Below are 26271 nucleotides of genomic sequence, written 5' to 3' on the forward strand. Positions count from 1 at the left end.
TCCCTGTCTTAGTTTATGTGTTAACTTAGTGTGTAGCTAAGATCTTTAGCCCAGCCTCAAGCAATCTAGTGACAGAAATGTCACAGAGGCTGGCCAGAGTAACCCACTAGCCATAGACTCATGCTCAAAAGTTTAGGGTATTGTTATGCTACCACATGTGGGATGTAGGGTTAGAGCTCCTGAAGGGAAGGAAGAGCACAGGGGCCTCTCCTGGACCCTGTCCTTCCCAGCTGCTAAAGGGGGACTTCAAACATTTCAAGGAGAGCACTCCAGTCTGCAGGACCTGCAGCAGTACAGGGCTGGAGTGGGGCTCCAGTTGTCTCCTTTTTACAAGGGTACAGGTTGAGCATCCTCATCTGAGAATCCCAAATCTGAAACTCTTTGAGTGCCAACATATATCATGAATGGAAAATTCTCCTTCATTTCCTGGTGATTCAATATGCAGAAACTTTGTTTTATGCATAAAATTATTAAAAATAGTATATAAAATCACCTTTATACTATATGTGTAAGATATATATGAAACAAAGATAAATTTGCTTTTAGATTGGGCCATCCCCAAGGTTTCTGGACGTAAATTACGTATATGCAAGTAATTTCCAAATCCAAGAAAACCTGAAATCTGAAGCATTTCTGGTCCCAAGCATTTCAGATAAGGGCTGCTCAACCTGTACTAGTGGAGAAGTGCAAAATGAACACAGAGGGCTGAAAATTAAATTATATTATACACCTTACCCTTGGTGTGTCAGGTTTCTCCCAGATGTGTTAGATGCACGTTGTGAATAATTATGGCTGTGCTAGATGACAGTATACCACGTGAATACTGTTATGTATCCTGCAGATAACATGTTATTTAACAGTATCCATCTTCCGTTTCTACATTGTTTAAAAATTGTGTTAAATCAATATGAATACACAATTTAAAAGAGTTCAATTAGTTGAAAAGACTTAGGGTTAAATTCTCTTCCCCATGTCCCCCCAGAGTCTTGGCTCAGTGTTTTGTTCCTTTGTGTGCATTTGCTCTTGTTTTTCACTAACTTGGACTTCTGTTCCAAGTATACATACTAGATGCACAATGCAGTGCTTATATTGCTATTTCTTAATTAATTTTAGATAGTAACAGCTGACTTTCTGTTGTGATACATGGCTGTTGAGCTGTGTTGTTTACAAATTCTCATCTCTTCCTCTTACGATGTAGTTACACTAACATGCAGGATTAAGCCAGCCGTCCTTGTTATTTAGTTGTTATGGCCTCTAGCAGTGTTAGCTGTGAGTCGAGTAGGATACTATCATTTTATTTCTTTTCTTGGACAACTTCTTGGGTTTTCACTTTGTTTTGTTTTTCTATAGTTAATAATGAACTTTCCCCCCTTTTGCCTCATTTTGCTTACTTTTCAGGTTACTGAGCAATGATATTTTCTAAATCTCCGGTGCATTAGGAAATTGCCAGTACTCTTCTTTTCCCATGAATCCCACCTTTTGGGCCCTCTGTCCTGGTACCATATAGTGTCGCTCCAGGTCCAGTGCTTAGCAGTCACTCTGGAATTTCCCTTTCCCACCCCAGTTCAATTCCTGGATCTCAAGTCTTTCTTGTTTTCATTTCAAAACCCATAGTAGCTTCTTACCACATGGTACATATTTGAAAATGCCTTCATTCTACCTTTTATTTAAATGATGTTTGAACAATTTGGAATTTTGGTTTCAAATAATTTCCACTTTACTCAGTTATTTTCTGATAAAATTCTTCTCATTTTTGATTTTTTTGTGTATGCTTTCTTTCTTTATTCTCCTTTTGAAGCATTAGAATCATTTTCTACTAACTGTGTTCTGGTTGGTCTGATCCTTCATAGTGATTTGCCTTCTATTAAAATGTTTAATTTTCACTATTTTGAAAAATTTATAAAAAGCTGGCTAGTCAGCCTGCCTTGCATAACTTAAAAATCCTTCCTTCCTTCTGTCCTTCCTTCCTTCCTTCCTTCCTTCCTTCCTTCCTTCCTTCCTCTCTCTCTTTTTCTTTCTTCCATGAGTGAGAGAAGAAAAAGAGGAAGAGAGAGAGACAGACACACAGCACCCTCAAGAAGGTGTTGACCCCATGAGCCACACCCCCAGCTTCAGCCAGCCCCACATCGCAGGCATGCACGTACCCAGTGTACTCAGGGAGGTCTCCAGACCTGAACCAGGAACCTTCTCATGTAGATCGCTTTGCAGAGTTTCATTTTTCTCCGCCCCACTGTCTGGCCTTCTTTCTATTTTCTTCCTTCCCTTCCACCTCTTCTCCCCCTCCTCCCCTCCTCCTCCCTCATTGTTCCCTCTTCTTTGTAACCCTTGCTTTTTTGGTTTGTTTCTAGCTTCAGATCCTCTGTCTCTCTGCGGGTACTATAGATTTGAAGGAAGCATTCTCTGCTTCAGGCACTGCATGGCTATCTTTTCTCCTAATTCCAGCCTCCCCCACCGCATGTTTTGGTCTCTGGCTTTCCAGCTGGGGGTTTTCATCAATAGTCTGGTGACCCTTTGCTGTCTTACCATACTTATGTGGAGATACCACAAAATAGCTTGGCTAGCACATGGGTACATTGTCAGCTACTGCAGGCTCTTACAGTGTGGACCGATCATACATGGCCTTTTGTTAAGGGACTCCAGTTAGCGGCATTTACTTGTCTTTTCTCAGGGGCCATTCTGTTTTGCCTGAGATGATCCTGCCATTGCCATTCACCCGCGGGCTTCCACTTCTTACCCTGTCGGCTGCAGACAGCTCCTGTTTCCCCTGTGTCTGGCTTCCTAGTGTCTGGAGCTTTTCACCTTGGGTGGATGGGGGATGAGGTGAGAGCAGGGGGAGTACAGAGTTGCATGACCTCCTCCGGTTGGGGAGGGGCAACCTCACATTAAGGTCTCTTTACAGGCCCAGCTGCTGTGGCACAGCAGTAACACAAGTGCCCTACAGGGCTGAAAGCCATATGGTGCGACCATGGTTCAGATCCTGGATGGGCCTGGAGGACATGCTGGATGCCTGTGTGGGCATCCAGTATTCTGAGGAGCTCAGGGCTGGGAAAAGCAATTGCAGCGTGATTTAACGCTGCCCAGAATGCTTTCTCTCTAGTGCAAGTGTATGTTCTTTATATCATAAAAAAGAAACAAAAGTTCTCTTTACAGATATTAAAAATTATAGCTTGATTACAGCTTATGTAAATAAAACTCTCAAATATCATAAACATAGAACCTGTCTTTGAAGAATTCACCCAGGAACTTCATTCCTCTCTAGCCTCTTAAAAACAGGAACTTGATTACTTTTTTTCCCTCTTAAAATGAAAATAGAAGTTTGACCTACTTCCCCTTACAATTATTCTTGTGCTTCTCTAAACTCAAATTATCCCAAATTTCAGTTTCCTGGATTGTCGTATATTCTCTAGTTTTTCTCTTGTTTAAAATAAATTGCCCTCTTCCTGCCACTCACGTAAACCATTGATTACCTGAAATCACTGAGTGTCCTCCATGTAGTGGGGTAATTGAAGTTAGACCTATTTAAATGCATAATGAAGCCGGAGCTTCATCTTCGCTCTGCCCTCAAAGGGGCTCTTATGCAAAATGCATTTTTTGCTGATTATATTCCTCTGTTGGCAAGGGCTTTGCTTTTTCCCCTCACTGAACTTTATACAGTATTTATAGCATCCCCAGAAGGGAAAGGAGGAATCACAAAATTCACTCTCTCTACCTGTCTGCTGCTGTTTGTTTAATGGGTGGTGATGAGCAGTGAGGAGGTCAGAAGGGTGCCATTGGGTGGTCTGTCCTACTGCCTCGTTGACCACTGGATTCTGATGAAGCGACCTTTCCCAGACCTGATGTTACTAAGTAAACTTGGCTGGTTTAATAAGGCCATGCAGGGTTAGTGGCTTTGGACAGCTTATTCTAGCATGTCAGAATTTAAGTCCTGGAGAGGCCACACTGGAAAATGTTCTATGAAGTTAGTAGTCCGCTGTGATCAGCTCTGAACTGTTAAACCTGTGAGCTGTCATGAACTGTTTTAAGACTTTTCTTCGCTTAACTAGCTTTTGAAAGCAGGGAGCAAAAGCATTTGCCCTTTCTCTCACCAACACAGAACTCCCCGTGTGCCACTGCAAAAGGACAAACTTTGCTGAAAAGCTCATTTAAGTCAATTGTGCTTCTTAGAAATTGATTTGGTTTAATGATAGAGAATGGCAGGAACCGCTGTTTTATTTAGACAAGACAGCAGGAGGAAAAATGCACTCTAATGGAGCTGCCTTCAGCCACTGACAGGTTTTAAGAGTTTGGAGGGCTGAGGCTTACTTAATGTTTAAAAGGGCCCATAGCTAAATTTTTCATAGAGCTGTCATCACACAGTTCTATGTATGTTTCTATCTAGGTTTTGGAGATTCCTATGTGTTTTTCTTCCTTTTGGTTTAATTTTTAAATTCTTTCTTGTACCTGTGGTATGGTACACATGGCATAACGTTTACCATCTTACCCATTTTTAAGTGGGCAGTTTGGTGGCATTAAGTACATTCACGGTGTTGTGGAGCCATCACCATCATCCATCTCCAGAACTCTTTTTCATCTTTCAGTGCTGAAACTCTGGACCTATTACACAACTTTGTATGGCTTCAGACCCCCAACCTCTGGCAACCACCGTCTTCCTGTCCTTTCAAAAAAGTTTCAGAATAGCTGCTTTGCCAAACTTGAATATACACCTTTAGAAGGCTGTGTAACTTCGACTGGTATCAGCTCTCTTCATTTCCACCTCTTACATGGGAGGCGATATAAACTCTCTGATGCTGGAGCGGACCATGTTTCCTTTGTCCGAATTTGGATGGGCTCCTCACAGGACAAGGAGTGAGCAGAGTCTCCTTTCATTAAGTAAAGAGGATAAAAGTGTTCTACGGAACAGATTGTGGTTCTTCTTGGAATTAGAAGAGTATCTACAGACTCCTTTATGTTCAAAGAATCTTTTCTTTTCTTTTCTAAAATTGTCAGAGGATACATGAGCTTGCTAAAGAGAGGGAGAGGGTGAAATCGCCCCTCAGTTGGGCATGATCATGCCACAATCCTGGCTTCTGCATTTCTTTATCCTGTTGTGATTTGGGGCTCACATGCCCATGTATCTGGCATGTTTTTCAATCCACCAGGGCCAGGATTCAAACTGTGGTTGTTCCTGTGGGATCTGGTTTCCTTAGGCACTGTGCCACAGAGGGTAGGCCCAGTACAACTCTTTCATGTCTGGCTTTCTTTCGGTAACGTTATGTGTGTGAGATTTATCTGTAAGGCAGCATGTGGTTATGGGTCCTTCATTCTCATTGTTACGTAGTACTAGGGGACTTCAGACAATTCATAAAAAGTTAAAGAACAAGATTATTTTGGTGCAAAAACCAAATTTGAAATCTATGCTTAGTTTTTTTTTTTTTCCCCAAACATGCATATCTTATGGAATTTGGAGGCCCCTCATACTTCATTGTTAGTTTATTCTAGATAGTAATCCATTCTACTGTAGGTCAATGTTTGAGTAATTTCCAGTTTTGCCCATTACCAATTGTACTGTTTTGTACATTCTGGTGTATATATTTTGGTGAGCATATTAATGCATCTTGTTATATACTGAGTGCATTTTTTGGGTCACAAGGCTGTGTCAGAAACCTTTCCAAAGCAGTTAACTGGTTTACTCCCAGCTAGCAGCCAGCAATGTATAAGATTTCTAGTTACTCTGTGTATTTGCCAATACTTGGTATTTTCATATTGGAATTTTTTTTAAGTTCCTAGTCCTTATTTAAACAAATTTGTTTTAATCTGAGATTGTTTTGTCCCTTATTTAAAAAATGGGAAAAAATAACCCACATATCAAAATACCCTCTCCTATTGAGGCACTTAGAAACCCAGTGATCAAACAGTTTATACTGGGCAGGAGTAAGCTTGATGGTTTCGTTATATTTGGAATGATCTCGAACTTTAGACTTAAATGTTAAGGACAAAGTATAGGAGGATGACCTTCAAAAAAAGATTAAATATTAAAAATATGAAGCAAATTTAAAACCTAAAAGTTAGTAAACACTTTTTTCCCCCTAAGTTCCTGAACTTACGCATTTTTACCTGTGGCTTTCAATGTTTTTATCTCCTTTTCTCTCCTCTCATTCCATGCTCACAAAGTAATTCTCAGGTGATATATCTTGCTGGGTTTTTTTTTTCTCCCAAGTTCATTCATTTATTTCCTGAGAGTGAGCAAGAGAGAGACACAGGGAGACACATAGAGGGGGCCCCATCAGGTCTTCGCACTATAGTCCTCCCCCAGTCTCAGCCGGCCTGGATGTGATTGGGAAGTCCCAGAATGAAAACCCAAGACATCTTCCATGTGGGTGCAGTCGTGTGGACCGCTTCTCCACTGCCTGGCCCCTGCTGTTTTTATATGAGAGTTCCTGGCCTACTGGAACCTCCTTTATTTACTGACAAATGTTTTTCTTAAATACAGATCATTTTTGTTTGTCCTAAGTGAGAGGGCTTTGTAAGTAGATACCTTTTCAAAGATTTGATTTTGTTTCTTATATGACAAACAAAACTGATGAGATTCAGAAATAGCATAGACACTGACGGTAGTCTCTGGTCTAAGTTTCAGTTGTTAGCCAGCATAGAGCCATATGCCGGTGGGGGCTGGATAATAAAATTTTGTTTGTAAGCTATCACTCCAATGAGCTAGAAAACTGAGAAGATACACCAAAGAGAAGAAAGTAGTGTTTCTGTGCATGAAGAATGATATAGTAGCTACTTAGTACTATAGTGACTAAATGGACTATTTTCTGACATAGGCTAGCTTCTGAACATTTAGTAAACTAAGCTGGGCTTTAGGGAAAGGTCCAACAAGTCCTTACTTATAAATACTCATTGATTGCATTTCTAAAGAATCATAAATAGGAAATTATTACACATGAGCTGCGTATGCAAAGCTGTTTTGACATGTTCCCTTAAAAGCAACCTGAGTCTGGGGGCCAGCAGGTGGTGTGGCGGTTAAGATGGCTGAATCCCACCCAGCTGACTATGCAGTTCGAGGTCCAGTCCTGGTGGCTTGAAAATCATGTCTGGCACACATGCGTGCATGCTCAAAATCCCGAAGAGAGACTGCAGAAGGGATTACAACATGGACATTGATTTCTCACTTTCCCTCTATCTTTCTCCAATAGATGCATGTGTCCTATAGCAAAAGCTGAAATTAAAAAACAAACAAACAAAAAACCTCCAGTAACACTAATTCTGTGAGGTCATCCATCCATTGGTGATGTCACCTGAAGTTGCCTTAATGCCTTCTGAGACAGGTCACTCTTAGCACTTGTGAGATTGGTGGGTGGCTGCTGTCTTAGAGTGCTCCCACAGCATCCTCTGAATCAGCATTTTTCCTGGCTGCCTTGGACCACTTCCTCAGGCCCAGTGGTGTCCTTGCTCTGTAGACTGGAATAGGACCTTTGGACAGGAGTTGCAGCAGTTCACTGGGAGCAGGACTGTTGTGTCTTCTTTGACCAGGAATGTCTCTTAGCTCCACTCACACCTTGTAACTGACCAGTCTTCTTGGGGAACTGAGCAGCAACCTTCTTGACTGCAAACCAAGTTGCCTGTAGGAGAATCCTGTACAGAAGGATGAGGTCAGTAAATCCATGGGTCAGCAGACACGGCAGCTTCATTCAGAAGGCCCTTGAAGTTGGGGAAGAGCAAGGGTTTGACCTGAAACTTATGTTTTGAAATAGGTTCCCTGAAGAACGAGGCCAGGCTAGCCTTACTCAGGGGTATCTAGACCTTGACTCTGGAGCACAGTTCATTTCCGTTGACTTCCTAAGAAGCTCTCCTCTTGTCCCCCTCCCTTACAGACCACCAGCCAGACAGAGCTTGAGAACTGGATCACCGCCATCCACTCCGCATGTGCAGCTGCTGTCGCAAGACACCACCACAAAGAGGACACGCTCCGACTCCTGAAGTCAGAAATTAAAAAACTGGAACAGAAGATTGACATGGATGAGAAGATGAAGAAGATGGGGGAAATGCAACTGTCTTCAGTCACCGACTCAAAGAAGAAGAAGACGATTTTAGATCAGGTAATCATTCTTCCATGTTTAGACCCGGTCAGAATGGTTAGGTTTTTAAAGTATTTTGGCTGCCTTGAAATTATGAAAGACTGTCGTTATCTCCTCTTCAGCCTGTCATCCAGGCTGCTAAATTCCTTGTTGTGACTTGTCAGTTTTTGTCACCCTTTGTTCACAGTTGATTGTTATGAGCTAACAGGAACAATATTGCATCGAATGAAAGACAGAAATCTAATAGAGGAGCCTTCTAGCTCCCAACAATAGTGAGCCATTTATGCTAGGGGATCTGTGGGACTAGAAATGCCTCAGTTTTATTCCTCCATGTTATCAGGTAGACATGGAGCTCAACTATGCTGGGGACACATTTCTAAGTCCTTAGTAAACATAGTATTCTAAGTTAAGAAAAGGCAAAGTGCATTTTTGAAAGTATATATACAAATAATTACAGTGCAGGAGCTAAAGTATATTTTATACTATGGAAAGATGGTAAAACAAACAGAGGACACTTTTGCCTTCTATTCTGTTGTTTTGGAGTCAGTGATAGCTACCTGGAAATCCTTTGGAACTTTGTCTTTATAGTTGAACAGTCGATGACATGGGTCAGCCTGTGGCCTTCCATACTTCTCTCCCTCAATTCTTTCCCCTTATTACCTGATACATTAAGGCAAAATTCACATGACATAAAATCAACCATTTTAAAGTGAATAATTCAGAGGTACTTATTATTTTATTTTTACTTACTTATTTTTTTTGACTTGCCAGAGGATGCCTGCACTCACTGGAGAAATAAAGGGGTGGGGAGAGAAAAAAAGTACCCCACAATACTCTCCCCATGGTATGTGGTTGTACCACAATCCTGTCTCTCCCTTTCTCCCTCCCTTTGGGATTTTTGGCACATACACACATGTACATGCTCCTGGTTTGTTTTTAAGCTGCCGGGTCCAGGACTCAAACCACATAGTCAGCCATATGGGATACAGCTGCCTCCATCACCATGCTCTGGCTGGGGCTCAGTGGCATTTAGTAATATACAATTACCATCTCTGTCTAGTTCGGAAACATTTCCATTCACCCTAAAAGGAAACCCCATACCCATTAAGCTATTGTTCCCTCCTGCCTTTGGCCTTCTGTCTTTATGGATTTGCCTTTTTTTCATGTTTCATGCTAAAGGAATTGCACATACGTGACTTTTTGGGTCTGGCTTCTTTCACTCAGCATGATATTTGGAATGTGATCCCAGTGCACCATAGCTGGGTAGCATGCCGTTGTATGTATACACCACAGTTTGTTTATCTGACCGTCTTTGGTGCATATCTGAGCTCTCCCCACCTTTTGACTGTTCGTAATGCTGCTATGAACATGTGTGCACACTGATATTCTGCCTCAAGTCACAGAAAAAAGGTACTCAACACCTTAATCATTATCTGAAATGTCAGCAACATCGCTGAGCTTTTGCTCCATGGCAGATCCTGCGCTGATTCTTGCATTATCATGTTTAAGCATCACATCTGCCTCAGGAAGTGGAGGTACTATTTTGCTGCTTTGAATAAAGAGGGTCTGTCTCAGATATACCCTGTGATTAGAACGGTGCATTCCAGAGTCTGGGTTTCCAGCATCTAGTGGTTTCCACTGCAATCCTGTAGTCTGTACCACACATCTCTCCTCAGAAGCTCTCAGTCTGCTCACATCTGACCTTTAGTTCACCTCACTTTTTTTTTTAATTGCTAGAGGAGGTATGCACCCAGCAAGGAGATGGACAAGAAAGAGAGCGAAAGCACACACTTTCCAATGGGGCATGAGGTCATGAACACGCTGCACTTCCTTCTCCTCCATTTCTTCATCCCGCCGGCATTTGGGGCATGCACATGCACTGGCATGTCTTCCAAGCTGCAGGGACTGGGATTCAGGTTGTGGTTGGCCCTGTGGGATCTGGCACCTCTAACTGCTGTGCTATGGGGCCGGCCTCACCTCGCTTTTCTTTTTCTCTTGGTCCTTGTATAAACAGCTGCCTCTTAGTGAATCATATAGTTCTCTGGTGTGAGAAGTCCGTACGTTTTTACTTCTGGCTTGGGTTTGTGCACAGGTCTTGGAGTTGATGCTTCCAAACATGAAATCTGTAATAGGAGGATCTGGAACAAGGAATAATATACTTTTAATTTTTTATACTGAATATATGACTGTAAGTCTTTGCAGAAAAAGCATGCAAGAAGTTTCAAAAAGTTTGAGGGAAAAATGAAATTAAAGTACAAGTTTATTTTGGTGTAAAATATTATGAAACCCATGCATAGTTTTTAAAATAATTTTCATTTGGGAATGAATTCATGTTCTCTTTGGTTTTTGAAGGCTCTTGGTTTTGTTAAAAATCTTAGGCTACCTGTTTTTTACCCCTTAGGATTATAATTAATATCTTTATAACATACAGATTTGTAAGACTTGTATAAAATGAAGTAGTTAATGTTTGTTTTTCCCTTTTTCTTACCTTTTCTTTTCCTGTGCTTTCACCTCTGCAGATCTTTGTTTGGGAGCAAAATCTTGAACAGTTCCAAATGGACCTATTTCGTTTCCGCTGTTATTTAGCTAGTCTCCAGGGTGGGGAGCTGCCAAACCCCAAAAGGCTACTTGCTTTTGCAAGCCGGCCAACAAAAGTGGCAATGGGCCGCCTTGGAATCTTTTCTGTATCATCTTTTCATGCCCTGGTGAGTAGAAACTAATGAATTTTTGAAAAATATTTATCTCGATGCTTAATTCTGAGCAGGACTTGATAGGAATCTCTCTGGTGTTTTTTAATTTACTGTGGTGTATGGATTCGTGAAGTGTCTGCACTTTGCAGTGGATGGACATTTTCATTTGAACCTATCCTGAAATTGATTACTTAAACTAACCCTCTTGATGGGGGCCTAAACTATTGTGCAAAGATGTGACAGATACTGTCTGAAGAGCGTGTTTGCTGAGTGTTCTCATCACCCTGAGGCAGTGTTGTGGTTTGAACAATACATGTTCAAACAACACATCTTTTTCGTATTAACCTTACGGAAACGGTGAGTAGAATGCCCTCTCTCTCTCTCGTGCATACATGAGTTCTTGTTCTTTCTCTCTAACTCACTCACACACATTTACCCCGTGCATTAACACAGATCTCATGGAGATCTCCTTTGCCCTGTACTTTATCATTGTTTTGATGGCTATAAATACCTGACGCACTAGAGCAAGGCCAAGAATGTCCACGATTCACCAGCTGCACATATCTACTGCTAGGGAAAAGGAGCTTGCATCTGACCTCCAGAGTGGCAGATTGTGGTGTTGTGTGTTTGTAATCTGCAATTTCATGTACTTGCTAAATTGCGAGGAGCTTTGTGTACTTTTGGCTCCTTTCTTCTCAAAAATTGCTGTGTGAGTAACGTGGTTTTAGCCTACCAAAGTCGACACCCACTTTCAGTGTTCTTGCACCTTAGCGCATTTGCTGTGGAATTAAATGTTAAGTCTCAGGTTCCAGAAACTGCTTTGGAAAACCTTCAGTGTGCTGCTCTTGTCTTGCTATGTCAGCTGTACCCTTCAATTGAATTCAGAGCTGTAATTCAGTCAGAGGCGTTTGTATTCTTTATAAATAGATTAGCGTCATCATTCAGATAATTAGGGGCAGATTTACATTTTTAAAGAAGTCTTAAACCAATTTCTGGAGTTATTAAAACTGGCATCCTGATTTGTTCTGCTAATTACAGCTCAGCTCTTGGTCTCCCTGGCTACCACCTCTCCATGTAGCTATTAAGTGTTATTTTTTTAGTAGTGGTGGGACAAAGTGCTGCGATGAATAAATCTCGCTAACGGTTTTCCATTCGTGGCTTTATTTAGGTCTGTTTCTTTAGATCTGGACGCTAATGTTATGGCAAGTCTTATCTAACCTATTCTGCAGACATTATTTACCTCTTTGTCAGAATGTCAGATAGTTCTTTTCTTTTACTTTGGCTTGAAAGATTTGGGAGAAAATAATGTTGTTTTCTACCTAAAGTTGTGTGTGTTTATTATTTTCTTCAAAGCCATTGTAGCTCACCTCTCTGAGGAGGGCTAGTGAAAGCCACTGTGTCGCTCTTCCATAAATTGTCTTCGGACCTTCCGATTTGCTCTCCTGCAGTGTCTGATTTGAGAGTCCTCGTCTTTTGGTGGCAGGCTATCTTAACCTGGATAGCTGAAGACTGGTTGGGGTAGCTAGCCACCCATTTAGTTTTTGCCATCAGTGATTTTTAAAAGACTGTTTCAGTTCATATGTTCAACTCTCCGTGCCTTTGTGTCTTTTGTTTTTGTTTTGTTATTTGTTTTGCGTTTTTTTCTCTCTCTCTCTTCTATTTCTTTTACTAGCTGCTTCAGTGATGCAAATCTGGGTATTTATATGTCCTTGTAAACTTATCTTTTCTGTGAAGAGTTTTATTTCAGACAGAACAAGTTAGGCGAGCCTGTTGGGTGCTTGCTCCTATTAGCTGTCCTACCTTCCCTGGAAGGTCCGGGGCAGGCAATTTGCAGTCTAACTTAATGGACACTTATTTTTTCCCTCTTCTCTTTGTCATTTGACCCTAAAGGTGTTTTTTTTTTTTTTTTTTTTTTTTAACCTCTTTGGAGTTGAAATGTTCTTCAATTTAGCCTTTGTCCAGAATTTCTTTTTTCTTTTTAAGTGGGGGAACTGAGGTAGGAGGTGTGTGGGTAGCAAGGAGGGGAGGCCATGTGAGCTGCAGCTGAAGTCATATTCACTCCGAGCTTCCCAGGATGCTGAGTGATTCGCGGTCATTAAGTAAAGGGTCCCCGCTGGACTTCTTGAAAGAAGGTTATCCTTGTTCTTGTTTGCACAGATGAGCAAAATGATAGAGTAATCAGGTTCCCCTCACAAAGGGAGGCATTGTCTGGGCAGAGATCATGGAGAAACTCTTGAGCGCTTGTCCAGGAGTTCTCCTGCCAGTCTTTTATCCTAAATCCCTTTACTCATCCTGAGTCACTATTGTCTTGGGGCAGTGGTTACTTTTGCAGCTCACAAGACCTCAAACACTTTAGAAGAGTTACTCTAAGGACCGTAAATAAAGTGCCTGTTAAACAGACTAAGTTAACCAGGCAGTTGATAACTGAGAATATTTCTGATTATATAGATTTTCCCTTTCATGCTCCCTGTTTTTCCCTCCTTGAAATTGTAAACTGAAGAGTTTACTGTTTAAGTGTTGTCTTTGCTGTGTTATGATGGATCTCCGCTTTTGGCTTTTTTTGTATTTATTTATTCAGTCAAAAAAATATATGCAAGCACCTGTCAGGTGTCAGCTATATCCTTGTCATTTGGGTTGTAGTTTGTTAAGTAAACACTGTAAGTACAGGTATTGAAATGTGTTATGAAGAAAGCAATGATACATACCGGCCAATATATATGGCAGCTATGTGTATGTGTATGAGGCCACTTTAGAAAGTTTGTGCAAAAATGGGATTAAAGTACCAGTTTATTTTGATGCAAAAACAAAACAACAAAAAAATCCACCCATAGTTTTTTGTAATACATATTTTTCATGAATTTTCTGTGGATCTCGCTTATATGTATCCCTATTTATGGCTGTATTTTTATTTATAAACATGAAACCAAGGGCCAGTAGTAGGTGGTGTAACGTTTATGTCTCTGGACTCCCACATAGTTGACCATGGTTCAAGTCCCAGACTTGGCTGCTTAAACTCAAGCCAGTCACGTGTGTGTGTGCATGCCCAAAATCCTGAGGGGAGAGTGGAGGAGAAGGGATTGTGGTGTGGCTATCCCCACCGGGGGAGGGTGTGTGTGATGTCTCATTTTCTGTATTTCTGTCTATCTCTGCTTCTCTCTCTCGGGGGGGGGGGGTGGGAGAAACCAAGTGAACTCGTTTTTCTCTAGAATTTTAATATCCAACATAATTTATTTAGTGTTGAAAAAGTCACGTGAATATATGTGTGTCAGCACATTATAAATTAATTCTCTTACAACCTTTGTTTACCTTTAATTCAGAAAGTGATGAAAATAAACAAGAGAAATTTTTAACCTGTTAAATGGTACCTTCTGTTTTGTGCTTTTGTTCCCCATAGCACCTTATTTACAATGACAGGTTAAGATCGTTCTTACAAAAGTTTCCTCTTGGGGGCCAGTGGTGTGATGGTTAAGGCAGCAGATTCCATGTGGCCAACCACACAGTTCAGGTCCTGAACCCAGTAACTTGAAAAACATGCCAGGCACTGGGGCATGTATGCCTGTGTGCCCCATTTCCTCAGAGTAGAGAGATGGAGGAGATGGAATTGTGGATAACCATGCCCCATGGGGGGGAGTGCTTCTCACTTTTCTTCTCTCTGTGTCTCCTCTCTCTGGCAAGTGCATGTGCTTTCTGGCAAATCTGAAATAAAGAACTCCCTCCATTGTCTTGGGCACTACATCTTTCTCTACCCTGATGTGGGTTTTTTATGTGCTAAACAGAGAAAATGTAAGATCTTCCAGCCCCCTCATCTTATTTTCATTTAGGAGAAAAGCTTTCTCCCTAACACTTAGCAACGATTTTGCTTCCTTTTTAAATGTATTTGAGGGGTCCTTGCCAATGTATTTACGGGGCTTCTGTGCTATGCATACTGTCAGCATGTTAAACTGCATAGCGGTGTCCTAAGCCTCACGCTGACCACTGGGGAGGCCTCTTAGGTTGCTCAACAGGTTTCCTAACCCAGACTGCTGCCAGCTGGCATCTATCATGTTGGGTGTTGCCTTGTGGGAATCTGTGACAACTGGGTTCCAAGACATTCACCTCCAGCAACAAAGAGTGGGCGGGGAAGTTCCATGGCCAGTCTGACTTGTTATACCTCCTGCCACACCCTTTTTTCAAAGGAGAGCAGTGGGTGGCCCATTGAGACCTTCTGGCAGAAGTCCCTGAAGTTCCTGGGACTTAGCTTACACCCTATAGACTGAAGTTCAAGCATGAATTGTTCTGCCTCGGAGGACTTTATGGGGTTCTTGTAAAAGTTCTGCTTGAGCAATGATCACAGTGGCAAATTTAACTTTAGAGTGTTCCCTTTTAAAATATTTCCTTGGGTTGCTGGTATCTTGCAAATATTTCAACAGTTTAGCATTCCTTTTCCTCTTTTTTTAAGGTTTTTTTTTTTTTTTTTTTTTTTTTTTTTATTTTTGCCATAGGTCACATGCACTTGTGCGCTTGCCAGAGAGAGATAGAGACAGTGAGAGAGAAAGTGAGAAATCACCCCCTGGGGGGGATGGCCATGCCACAATCCCTTCTCTTCCTGAGATTTGAGACATGCATGCACATGTGCTGGTGTGATTTTCAAGAAGCTGGGTCCAGGACTTGACCGTGAGGGAGTCCGGCACTTTAACCACTACACCACTGGCGCTCCGTTAACATTTTTAAAAAAGATACAGAGTTCAGTCTCCACTCACCTAAACATAGTACATGTCAGGAGGTAAGTCTACTAAGATGGCTTCACCCTCTTCAGTGTCCCGATTCTTTGAGTCTTCTTGTTCTGCCTTTCTTGAAAAGCAACACCTTAGATCTTGATTCTGCCCTTCCTGTTATCCCGAAGAAGGAAAGCCTTGGATACTGAATCGCACTCTCCCCTGAAGGACAATTTCCAGAAGTGGCAAATAGGTTTCCTACTCAGATCCTATCGACCAGCACTTAGTCAAAAGCCTGGTGCTAGAACAACAAGCCAAGTTTGACTTAGTGGCCGGGTGCTTGGCTTCATTTTGGGTTTCTCTGACTGAGGTCGAAGAGAAAATGGACATTGAGGGACAATGATCTTGTCCTAGTAAGGAAAGTGATTTTACTTATTTTGAGAAAACTTAAAAGATTTTGGTAATTTTGGTTTTGATGCAGAATCCCAAGAACCAAAGCTGGCTGTTTTGTCATTATACTGGGTGATGCCCAGGCACCATTTTTTATTAGAGTACAGAAAGAACTTGCATTTGATGGAGAATCTCAAGAAAGCATGGCTAATTTTATGCCATAGTTCAAGCCTGGGACAGGAAGGGCATCTAATCTTTAAAAAAAATATCACTATACATTTTCTTACTATTTTATGTATTTTGTCCTGATGATTTCAAACAGTGATTAAGTCTGTTGACCTGTTACTGCCCCTTGAACCAGTGAAGGGCGCTCAGAGTCCCATTGTGTCTGAGTCTCCGGTTAGTGTTGGCCAGCATGATAGAGGAGGGGTGGGACTTGGGGGGAGCTTGAGGAACAGGCCATGGTGCTGTCCTGACACATCTCTCTCGGTGCTTATCCTTGCCATCCTCAGGTGGCAGCGCGTACTGGTGAAACGGGAGTGAGAAGACGTACTCAGGCCATGTCCAGATCCGCAAGCAAGAGAAGGAGCAGGTTTTCTTCTCTTTGGGGTCTGGACACTACCTCCAAGAAGAAACAGGGACGCCCAAGCATCAACCAGGTGGGTTACGGAGTAGAAGGGCGTCTGCTCAGATTGCTTGTGTAGCCTCTTCAATTTGATGTGTGTGTGTTCCTTTCTTGACACTGTGGGTTTTTTTTTTTATTATTATTATTATTTTATTTAACTTCATTTATTTATTCATTTATTTATTTTAACTTAACCAGAGAGGGGCAGAGTAAGAGAAAGAGAGAGAGAGAGAGAGAGAGAGAGAGAGAGAGAGAGAGAGAGAGAGAGAGAGAGAGAGAGAGAGAGAAGGAAAGTGAGAAAGCAAGCTGCCAGGTCGAGGACTTGAACCAAGGTCAGCCATGTGGGAGTCCAGCACCCTTAACCACCACATCACCTGCCAGCTTAGACACTTTTAATAGATAATGTATACCCATACCATATCAGTCATCGTCAAGCTCCAGTCTCCCACCTGCATCCTTTCCAAACCTTGATTAATTATGGATCTCCCAAAAGTGCAGTTCCTCCTGCGTCTTCACAAGAAAACAGAGCTTGCAGATGACGCCAAGTGGGTACCTGATCGCTGAAACTTTGTAAGTAGCTACTGGCGCTGAATCAAAGGCTGTCTCCAGGGAAATCTGATTTTTAATTTGCCCTTGACTTTGAGAGTTGACCTTAAATAGGCAACTCCTCCGCCTACAGGGGTCTGAGCATGCTCGCACTCCCCACTGCGGCCGCCTTTTGCTCAGGTATGAAGGCCGGAGGGGGATCTCAGGCCGTCATAAATAGCACGGTCTCGAGCGTACAGTGTGGAATCTCTGCTAAGCATGTTCCATGGCTCTGTTCTTCCCTTGATTTTACCCCTTTACTAGTCAGGCTCCTCTCCTGGTCACGTCACTCCCAGGAAACCCACTCTCCATTGCTGTTCTCATCCTTCCCCTTTGCCTTTGCGAAACGAGTAGCTCTAGAATTGCTCCTTTAGATTCAGGCACCAAAGGACCTTGAGCATCTGTCGTCTTTTTGGAAGAAAGGAAACATGCAATTCATGGGCTCCACAGAGGCTGGAAGGCCAGGCCTGGAGCATTTTGGAGGTCATGGGTAGGATTGCCACGTTTCCTATTTATGCTGTTCCCTTACACGTAGTGAGACGACACTGACTTGGTAGAAGGATCCCTTCTTATTTTCTCTGACAATTCTAGCCTTTACTTAAGAAGAAGTTAAGCTTTAAAAAGTCATTAATTCTGGGGCCAGCAGGTGTCATTGTGGTTAAGGCACGGGACTCCCACATCCCTCATGTCTGACCACTGTTCTAGTGCTGGACCTGGTGGGGTTTTTTTCCTAAAAAAAAAAAAAAAAAGCCTTTCCTCAAAACTGATGTCTTGAGTCCTTTAGCTGACCAACATGTACACCTTTTATTTATTTATTTAATTTTTGCCAGAAAACACATGTGCTAGAGAGAGAGAAAGAGAGAGAGAGAGAACACTCTCTGTTACTTCTCCTCTATTTCTCCATCCTGTTGGGATTTGGGGCAGCACAGACATGTGTCTGGCATGTTTTTCAAGCCTTTGGGTCTGGGACTGGAGCTGTGGAATTGGGATTCAGCCACCATAACCACCAGGCCAGGGACCAGCCTCTGCTCAATTTTTTTTTTTTTTTTTTTTTTTTGTAAAGGGGGATTTTTGCCATTGGGCACATGTGTTCACCAGAGAGACAGAGATAGACATAAAGCAAGAAATCACCTCCAGGGGGATGGCCACACCACAATCTCTTCTCCTCCATTCTCTCGGGATTTGGGGCATGCATGCACACGCACCCAGCATGAGTTTCAAGCTCGTAGGTCTGGGACTCGGACTGTGGTCGGCCATGTGGGAGTCCAGGAACGTCACCACTACACCATCTGCTGGTCTCTCTGCTCAACTTTTAAACATGGCATTTCTCTATGTTTCCGAGACCTGCAGGAGACCAGAGGAAGAATGATCTTTGGGAAGATAAAACCTCAAATTTGCTAACATGGGTTTTGCTTTTAGGTAAAATCAAAGAAGAAACTGTTTGGAGGGAAGTCAATATTTCATCAGAAAAGTCATCTAAGAGGCTTGATGGTTTCTGTTAGAACTGTGAAAGGAGGGCATTAGAGATGAGCTTCTCCCCTTCTTTTGGGAGGTGGTGATGTCGTTTTGTATGTGTCCTCGGTCATTAGAGATGACTCAGGTTATCACTATAATTAGGGCTATTATCAGGACTGTGTAGTTGGAACTGTGCGAAACTCTTTGTTTCTACCTTACTGGTACCAGGGTATGTTACAGTCTATTCCTTGTGAAATACTGAGTTGTCGGAAAAGTCATGATGTGTTTTTCTATGTAAATAGGCATCATGACTTTTCTGACGACCCGAGATATGACTGAATGTATATGAGTTTGTTTTTAACTTTCTTTTTTTAACTAGAAGGATAATGGAATATTTTATGAACAATTCTTGTAATTCTTTCTTAAAGTAAAAGTTTTTTTAAAAACACTTTTGTTTACCCATGAACATACAAATAGACATTTACCCACTGCAGTACTTTGAAATATAAAAAAATTGTATGTGTCTACATATTTCATTCACACTGGGGGAGAGGCTTTTTCTTAATCCTGACCATTATCATGACAGTGGTTTTAGAACCACTGTATACAGTTCCTGGTGTCCCTGGGTGTGGGTATTGAGTACTTAGTGGCATTAGTACCCTATGATTTAGCTAGGATTTTATTTACTCTTTAACAAAGATAGTATTTCTTCTTATCTTTAAGTTAGGATTCATTACATTAAAAAAAGACAAATTTCTGTTTTACAACAATATTTTCTTAAGTTCTACTAAGAAAGTATTTAAAAACAAGCTGATTATTATCTGTAAGTATGTGATCAGCTGTTGGAGGAATTCTCTGTTGTGAATAAATCTAGTTCATTACTTTTTAAAATTTATAATGCTTTCTTTAAATTTAGCTGAATTATTCAGACCTAAAGGCAAACTTTTTTTTTTGTATTCACAAAGATATGCAAAATGGTTCAGCTACATGGTTTTTATTCTGCTACCAGAAATTATTTTATTATTATTTTACCTGCTTTGAGATTTGATGTAGGAGTAGCTGGAAACTTCCAGAATGTTTTCTCACAGCCATCTCCGTTTTCCACCCTCTTTCATGCTTTATTAGTCCCCTTGCCCAGATTCCTTTTATAAATGATCCTTTTGTATATGCAGGTGTTTGGAGAAGGAACTGACGCTGTAAAGAAATCTTTAGAGGGAATATTTGATGACATTGTTCCAGATGGCAAGGTAAAAATAAACACGTGTTCTTTTTCTAAGTTCACCACAGATGCATCAACATGTACACACACAGTGGTTTCTTGGCAATACTAAAATTAGGTAGGCTCGGTATAAACACCGAAATGATCAGTTTTTTACAGTTATGTAATAGGTCAGTAAGAGATGGAAAATCATTTTGTGTAGAAAACTTGGTGATAAGAAGGACATCCTCCTGCTGCCATAGCATTTTCCATTTGATGTGTAGTTTCCAACTAGAGTATAAGGGAAAACTTGGGTTCTAAGTCACTGAGTATTTCATGCCACTGCGAATTCCTTTTTATATACTTCCTCTACTTCCCAGAACTTAGTTCTTATAAGCATCCCTCTCTGCCCATACCTGCTGTTTTGCTCCCATTAATTTCAAAGGACTGTTCTGATAGTGTGTTTCCTAAAAAGAGAAAAATGCATTTGTCTCCTAAATCAACTATTCAATTTAAAAATTCACAGACTTGGTTCAATCTTATGCTTGGATTTCATAGGGGCTTTCAAACTGCTTTGATTGAAAACCCATAAAGATATTGGTTTTTTTCTTTCTTGGGCATTTTCTTCAGCCTGTAAATAAATGGATAGCCCTCGTTTTCAAGACCCTGATAGTGATATACCAGTGGCCTCTTTGTTTGCGGAATTCAAATGTTGATAATGTGGCCTTGGTATGATCCTTTGGTTCTCAGACTTAGAACCAGGATGACAGAATCCAGCTGTCAGTGGCCGTGCAGCTAAGCAGTGTTGGTCAGCAGTGGTTAGCCCCGTTTTGCACAGAGAGCTGAGCCTTGGACACCAGAGTGCAGTGGGGTGTTCTGGCTATCGGAGGAGGAAATGGAAGAATGGAAGGTGTTTTTCTCCAGTGTACTTGAACTACTTATGGGCTATGTTATTCTTGAAGCTGTCCTTCAAAAACCTACCCTTTGAGCACCTGTCTCTTATGAAATTTGATGAAATTAAATTGTTCAACCAATGTGCAATTTAAGCATAGCTTTTCATGTTAACTTGGTCATTTCAGAAGGTGGCCAGTGCATCTTATTTTTAAGGTTTATTTATATATTTCTTCCACAAGTGAGAGATGGAGAGAGAGAGAAACAGAGACAGCACCTCCATCAGAGTCAGCTGTTTGTGGATTATGGATGCTTGCACGCCTTTTGTACTCAGAGAGGTCTCCAGACATGAGTCCTGAACCTTTCCGTGTGGCTCAGCCTCCCAGAGCATTGCATTGAACATTGTGTCACTGTCTGGCTCCTGCCAATTCACCTGCTACCATAATTGGTATTCTTTTATTTTGGGGTGTTCTTGCTGGCAAACGTGCCTGGAAACTGCACACTTTTTCCATTGGATTTCTTAGTTTGGGGCTTTCTTTTTCCCATACTTCCTTATTCTACTTCCTGGTTATAATGTCTTTTCTTAAAGAGCAGGTTATTAGAGGCAGGACTTGATCCAGTGCTAACGGGCCCTTATTTAATGTGGTACATCAGGACAGAGTCAGAAGATTCCAATTAGAGTTAATGGGATTTAGACACGTTGATTGCTGTTTGACGATTTTTTCCCCAGGGTCCAACTTATCTATGAAAGCAATGCTGTTCAAAGGCAAGGCTGAAATTATCTTCTGCAATTGGGTTTAGTTTAGTGGCTTTTACTAAATCATTTCCCCTATTCTTGGATCCCAATCATTTTATGTATGGAAATTGTTAGGTTACCACATTTCTGTCTTCGTTTGAAAATTTGTTTCTTCTTGTAATTTGCTGATACTTTGTTCTTGGTACTCTAAGAGTTGCGAACCAGTGTCGGTATAAAACAATAACCAAGGCATATTAACTTAGCACATATTGCACATTGATATTATTTTACATGACTGAAATCTAACAGTTCTTCCCTTGATTTTTCCACTGGTGCTCCCAGTTCATCAGTCTGTAGGATGTTTTCTGCTTCCACTGTTCAGTTTGCTTTGGTTTGACATCAGCTGCTAAATGAGGACAGTGACACTTCTCCCACATATATAAACTCTGTGCTCTTCTCTGACCCTCAGGCAGAGTGACGTAGAGGACGGAGGGCTGGCAGCAGCCTAAGGATGCTTGCTTTGGCTGCCTCACGCCATCAGGCTCATCTGTGAAGCTCTTTGAACGTCATCTGGGAAATAGGGCTGTCTTTCTTCCAGAGTTGTGCTAGAGGCCCAGTGATGCAACCTCTAAATATGTGGTGCTAGGACATTATCTTTTTGAAAGAAATTTTCTTGTGGCCTAATTGTTGCTTTGAAGTAGAAATTTCATAAGGCAGAGAGTCTTGCTGTTGGAATTCGCTGCTTGAAATTTCCAGTGGGTTTGGGGAAGAAATAGGAGCAATAAAGGTGAACTGAATGGATGACCCATTTCTTGTTTCTTCCCGGTTTCAACTCATTCATGCTATGGCCATCTGTAGATGCTGTGGGCCAGGTATGGAGCCCGCCTTATATCTGAGGTTGAAAATCCCCCCACCTTACTCTCATTGAAAAGCTGTTTCCTCAGTAGTTTCTCTTCCTACAAGAGTTCTCCCTCCAACCACTGCCACCACTTCCATAAAAACAGATCATCTGTGCAGTCTGGAGTTCTGAGGTCATTAGCCATCAACAACTGCTGTTCTGCTCACTTTATTTTGTATTACAGAGGGAGAAGGAAGTGGTCTTGCCTAGTGTCCACCAGCACAATCCTGACTGTGACATTTGGGTCCATGAGTATTTCACTCCGTCCTGGTTCTGTTTGCCCAATAATCAGCCAGCCCTGACAGTTGTCCGGCCAGGTGACACCGCACGGGACACTCTGGAGCTGATTTGCAAGGTATGGAGTTATTGGGGTTGTGTTTCTGAGAAGAGCACACAGGAAAACTCAGTCAAATGAGAGAAAAAGTTGCTTAGAACACACCCACACTTCATTTCAGAACAGCACCGGGTTGCCTTGTGATACATGCAGAATGATGTGAGTAAATCTTCACCTTTGGGAGGAGAGGATCTCCTCTAAGTAGCTTCTTTTAATGTGTAGATTGGTAATGAGCACGCTTCATGACATTTTAGGAAAAAAAAAAAAAGGCAGGTAAAGAACAAAGCAGCAAGTTAAGATCACCCTTAAAAAATCCAAAAATAGCTGTTGAAAGCATTTTGGTATTTGTCCTTCCATTTTTTTTTTTCTGCACACATATCAATACCATTTTTTTTTTTCTGCACACATATCAATACATGTATTTCATGATATCGTGTTACAAGTACTGTTTTGTATTTGGCTCGCTAGTTAGTAACTGATACACCATGGGCATCTTTAGAGTAGTGGAGAATGGAAGTAAATATGTTTGACCGTCATGATGGGAAATTCCTCTTTGTGAACACAGTGTTAGCCTTATTTCTTTTTTTCTTTTCTTTTCTTTTCTTTTCTTTTCTTTTCTTTTCTTTTCTTTTCTTTTCTTTTTTCTCTTCTCTTCTCTTCTCTTCTCTTCTCTTCTCTTCTCTTCTCTTCTCTTTTCTTCTCTTTTCTCTTCTTTTCTTTTCTTTTCTTTTCTTTTCTTTTCTTTTCTTTTCTTTTCTTTTCTCTTCTCTTCTTTTCTTTTCTTTTCTTTTCTTTTTTTCTTTTTATTGCCAGAGTGTGTGCTTTCCAGAGAGAAACAGGGAAATGAAAAGCAAAAGGGAGAAAGCACTCTGTACTGGGACATGATCATTCCACAATCCCTTTTCCTCTATTCTCCGTCCTACTGAGATGTGAGGCATGCACACACATGTGCCTGGTGTGTTTTTCAAACCACTGGGACTGGGATTCGAATTCTGATCAGCTGTGTGGGATCTAGCTCTCTTAATCACTGTGCTCTGAGCCAGCCTTAGCCTTTATTATAGTAATAACTGCTTGGGCTGATTTCCTCTGCTTTTACCTTCAATGGTAGAAATGTCTTGACCTTTGTTAAGGTGGATCTGGTTTCATTTTTTCCTCCCTCTAGGAGGCAGCCAGATGAATGGCTTTTAGTGAGAGAAAAGCAAAAGGAAAGAAAAGAAGATTTCTTGCATGCCTGTTTTTATTTTCACATAACTAACAGCATTAATAGCCTTTTATTATTATTTTTTTAATAGTCACATCACGTCTGAGAAAGAGCTAATTCTTCCACATTTTACAGATGGAGAAAGAGAGGCTCAGAGCACTGTGGTTTCTTGTCTGGGCCTCACATCCTAGTCTGTTGTACAAAAGAGAAACTGACTGGCTGCAGGCCTGGCTACTCCAAACCTGGGTGTACCCTCCCTGTGCCAGGCAGGCCGTCCCAAGACTTCTCAGAACCTGAGTCAGTCTTCAGGAAGGATGGTTCAAAACGTCACAGAAGAATCTAGAATATATTCCTAGTAGAGTGAATGTTCTTTTCTGGGCCTGCTAATAGGAAGTGGAAAATTTTTCTTGCCATCATTTTGTCCTAGATGAAGTTGGATGAATAAACTGATATTTTTAAGACCTCCTCATTCAAACAATGATTTGTTACTGAATAACTTTCACTATCTTTGCAAGTACCCTAAGCCTGTAGTTCTATAATCTACGGTTTTTTTAAGAAATCAATAAGGTCCTTTTTTTTGGAGGGGGAGGCGGGGGTGCTATAGGGTACATGTACTTGCCAGAAAGACAGAGACAGACAGAGAGACAGAAAGCGAGAAATCACCCCCCAGGGGTAATCGCCACGCCGCAATCCCTTCTCCTCCATTCTCCTCTCGGGATCCTGGGCACCCACGCACACATGCCCGGCGTGAGTTTAAACCACCAGGTCTAGGACTTGAACCATGGGACTACATGGGAGTCCAGTGACATAGCCATTACACCAACTGCTGGTTCCAATAAGGTATTTTTAAGGGAAAAATATATTAAAAATATGGGAGTGGGGGCCAGCATGTGGTGTGGTGGTTAAGGTGCTGGACTCCCACATGGCCAACTCTGGTTCGAGTTCTGGACCTTGTGGCTTTCTCTCTCTCTCTCTCTCTCTCTGTCTTTCTCTCTTTTTCTCTGATGAGTGCATATGCTCTATATAAAATTTAAAATAAAACAATCTAACATATCTATATATATAGAGAGAGAGAAAGAGAGAGAGAAGTGGGAGAAATGGAACACTCTAGTTCAAATAAGTTTTTCAGGTAGTTTTATGTGGAGGAAAATGGAAGAGTCACTTGATTCAGGACCATACTAATGTCAGCCCCCATACAGGCATTAAAAGTAGATGATGTTAGCTAACGTGCTTGAATCCTTTGCCTATGTAAATTCTAGCTTTTGAAGATAATGGTATCTCTGTTCACAATTTTTCACTTTAATTACTTAACAAAATTGGTCTATTCAGAATTTCTGCATTCCCGTATTTATAGATTAGCATGATTCTAGAGAGGCCTATTAATATTCTGCAGAGCTATGGGAGTTATTCTCAGATCTGTAGCTAAAGGTGTCAGAAGTAGCACTCTGGGGACCAGCATTTGGCGTAATGGCTATGTCACTGGCCTCCCACGTAGTCGACCGCAGTTTGTGTCCCGGACTCGGGGGCTTAAACTCACGCCGGGCACATGTGCTTGCGTGCCCAAGATCCCAAGAGGAGAATGGAGGAGAAGGGATTGCGGCGTGGCCATCCCCCCTGGGGTGTGATTTCTCACGTTCTGTCTCTGTCTGTTCGGCGAGCACATGCGCCCTATAGCAAAAACCTCTCCAAAAAAAAAAAAAAGACGTAGCACTCTGGCCTTTTTTGTATAAGCCAAATGTTAGAAGGTCTTTCCAAAGAATAAACTTGCAGCCTGTGCTTATTGACATTAGACTTATCCAGGAATCAAAGATTAAGCCAAAGTTTTCCAGTAACAATTGCCTGGTGAAGAACCAACCAGTTTGTGGGTTAATGAACAGTTGACTCAATTTTAGGTACTTTTAAATAAGATTTTATTTTGGTGGAAACAGGAAATAAAGACTATTGTTACTGCCATGGAGAGACCATTTTTGTTTATCATGTTTTAAATAATTATTTAATTGTATTTATTATTATCATTTCTCAGTTTGGCCACAGAGAGACAGAGAGAGAGAGAGAAAGTGAGAAAGTGAGCCACCAGGTCTGAGACCTGAACCATGGTTGGCCATGTGGGAGTCCAGCACTTTAATCATCACACCACCTGTCGGCCCCAAAGACCATTTGTAAATGATGCTGTTACCCTGGAAAGTGGTTTATTTTTCTCATTGGAAAGGTTTCTGATGTCATTAGGGTGTACATCCCTTTCTCTTAACAATGCAGGGTTATCCTGCCCAATTTTGCTTGGGTTCTTTTCCCAAAACAAAAATAAAAACGAAGACAACTTTGGGTAGAACAAGCCTACATCTCATGATTTTGAAAGCGCAACTGTTCATGTGCACTTTAAGAAACTGATGGTCTCTGGAAAAGCCTCTGTGTAGGATAAATTGTATAGTGTGCTCAGAGCCAGGTGCCTTCCAAAGCTTGTCTCTTCTTTGGAAAACACTAATTAGTGGAGATGATTTTATTCTTGAGAGGGAAAGA

General features: G+C 41.4%; 1 protein-coding gene across 2 annotated transcripts in view; it reads left to right on the forward strand.

Moving 5' to 3' along the window:
- Positions 1-26271, forward strand: part of TIAM1 (TIAM Rac1 associated GEF 1) — a 358191-nt gene that overhangs the window by 246278 nt on the left and 85642 nt on the right. For both annotated transcript variants that reach the window (XM_006155262.3, XM_006155263.3), the window contains 5 exons: positions 7854-8078; positions 10577-10762; positions 16344-16490; positions 19669-19743; positions 22404-22574. In XM_006155262.3, coding sequence (XP_006155324.1) covers positions 7854-8078; positions 10577-10762; positions 16344-16490; positions 19669-19743; positions 22404-22574 — 804 coding nt within the window. The remainder of the gene's footprint in view (positions 1-7853; positions 8079-10576; positions 10763-16343; positions 16491-19668; positions 19744-22403; positions 22575-26271) is intronic.

The sequence above is a fragment of the Tupaia chinensis genome, unplaced genomic scaffold (assembly GCF_000334495.1).
Source record: "Tupaia chinensis unplaced genomic scaffold, TupChi_1.0 Scaffold000443_1, whole genome shotgun sequence".
Lineage (NCBI taxonomy): Eukaryota > Metazoa > Chordata > Mammalia > Scandentia > Tupaiidae > Tupaia > Tupaia belangeri.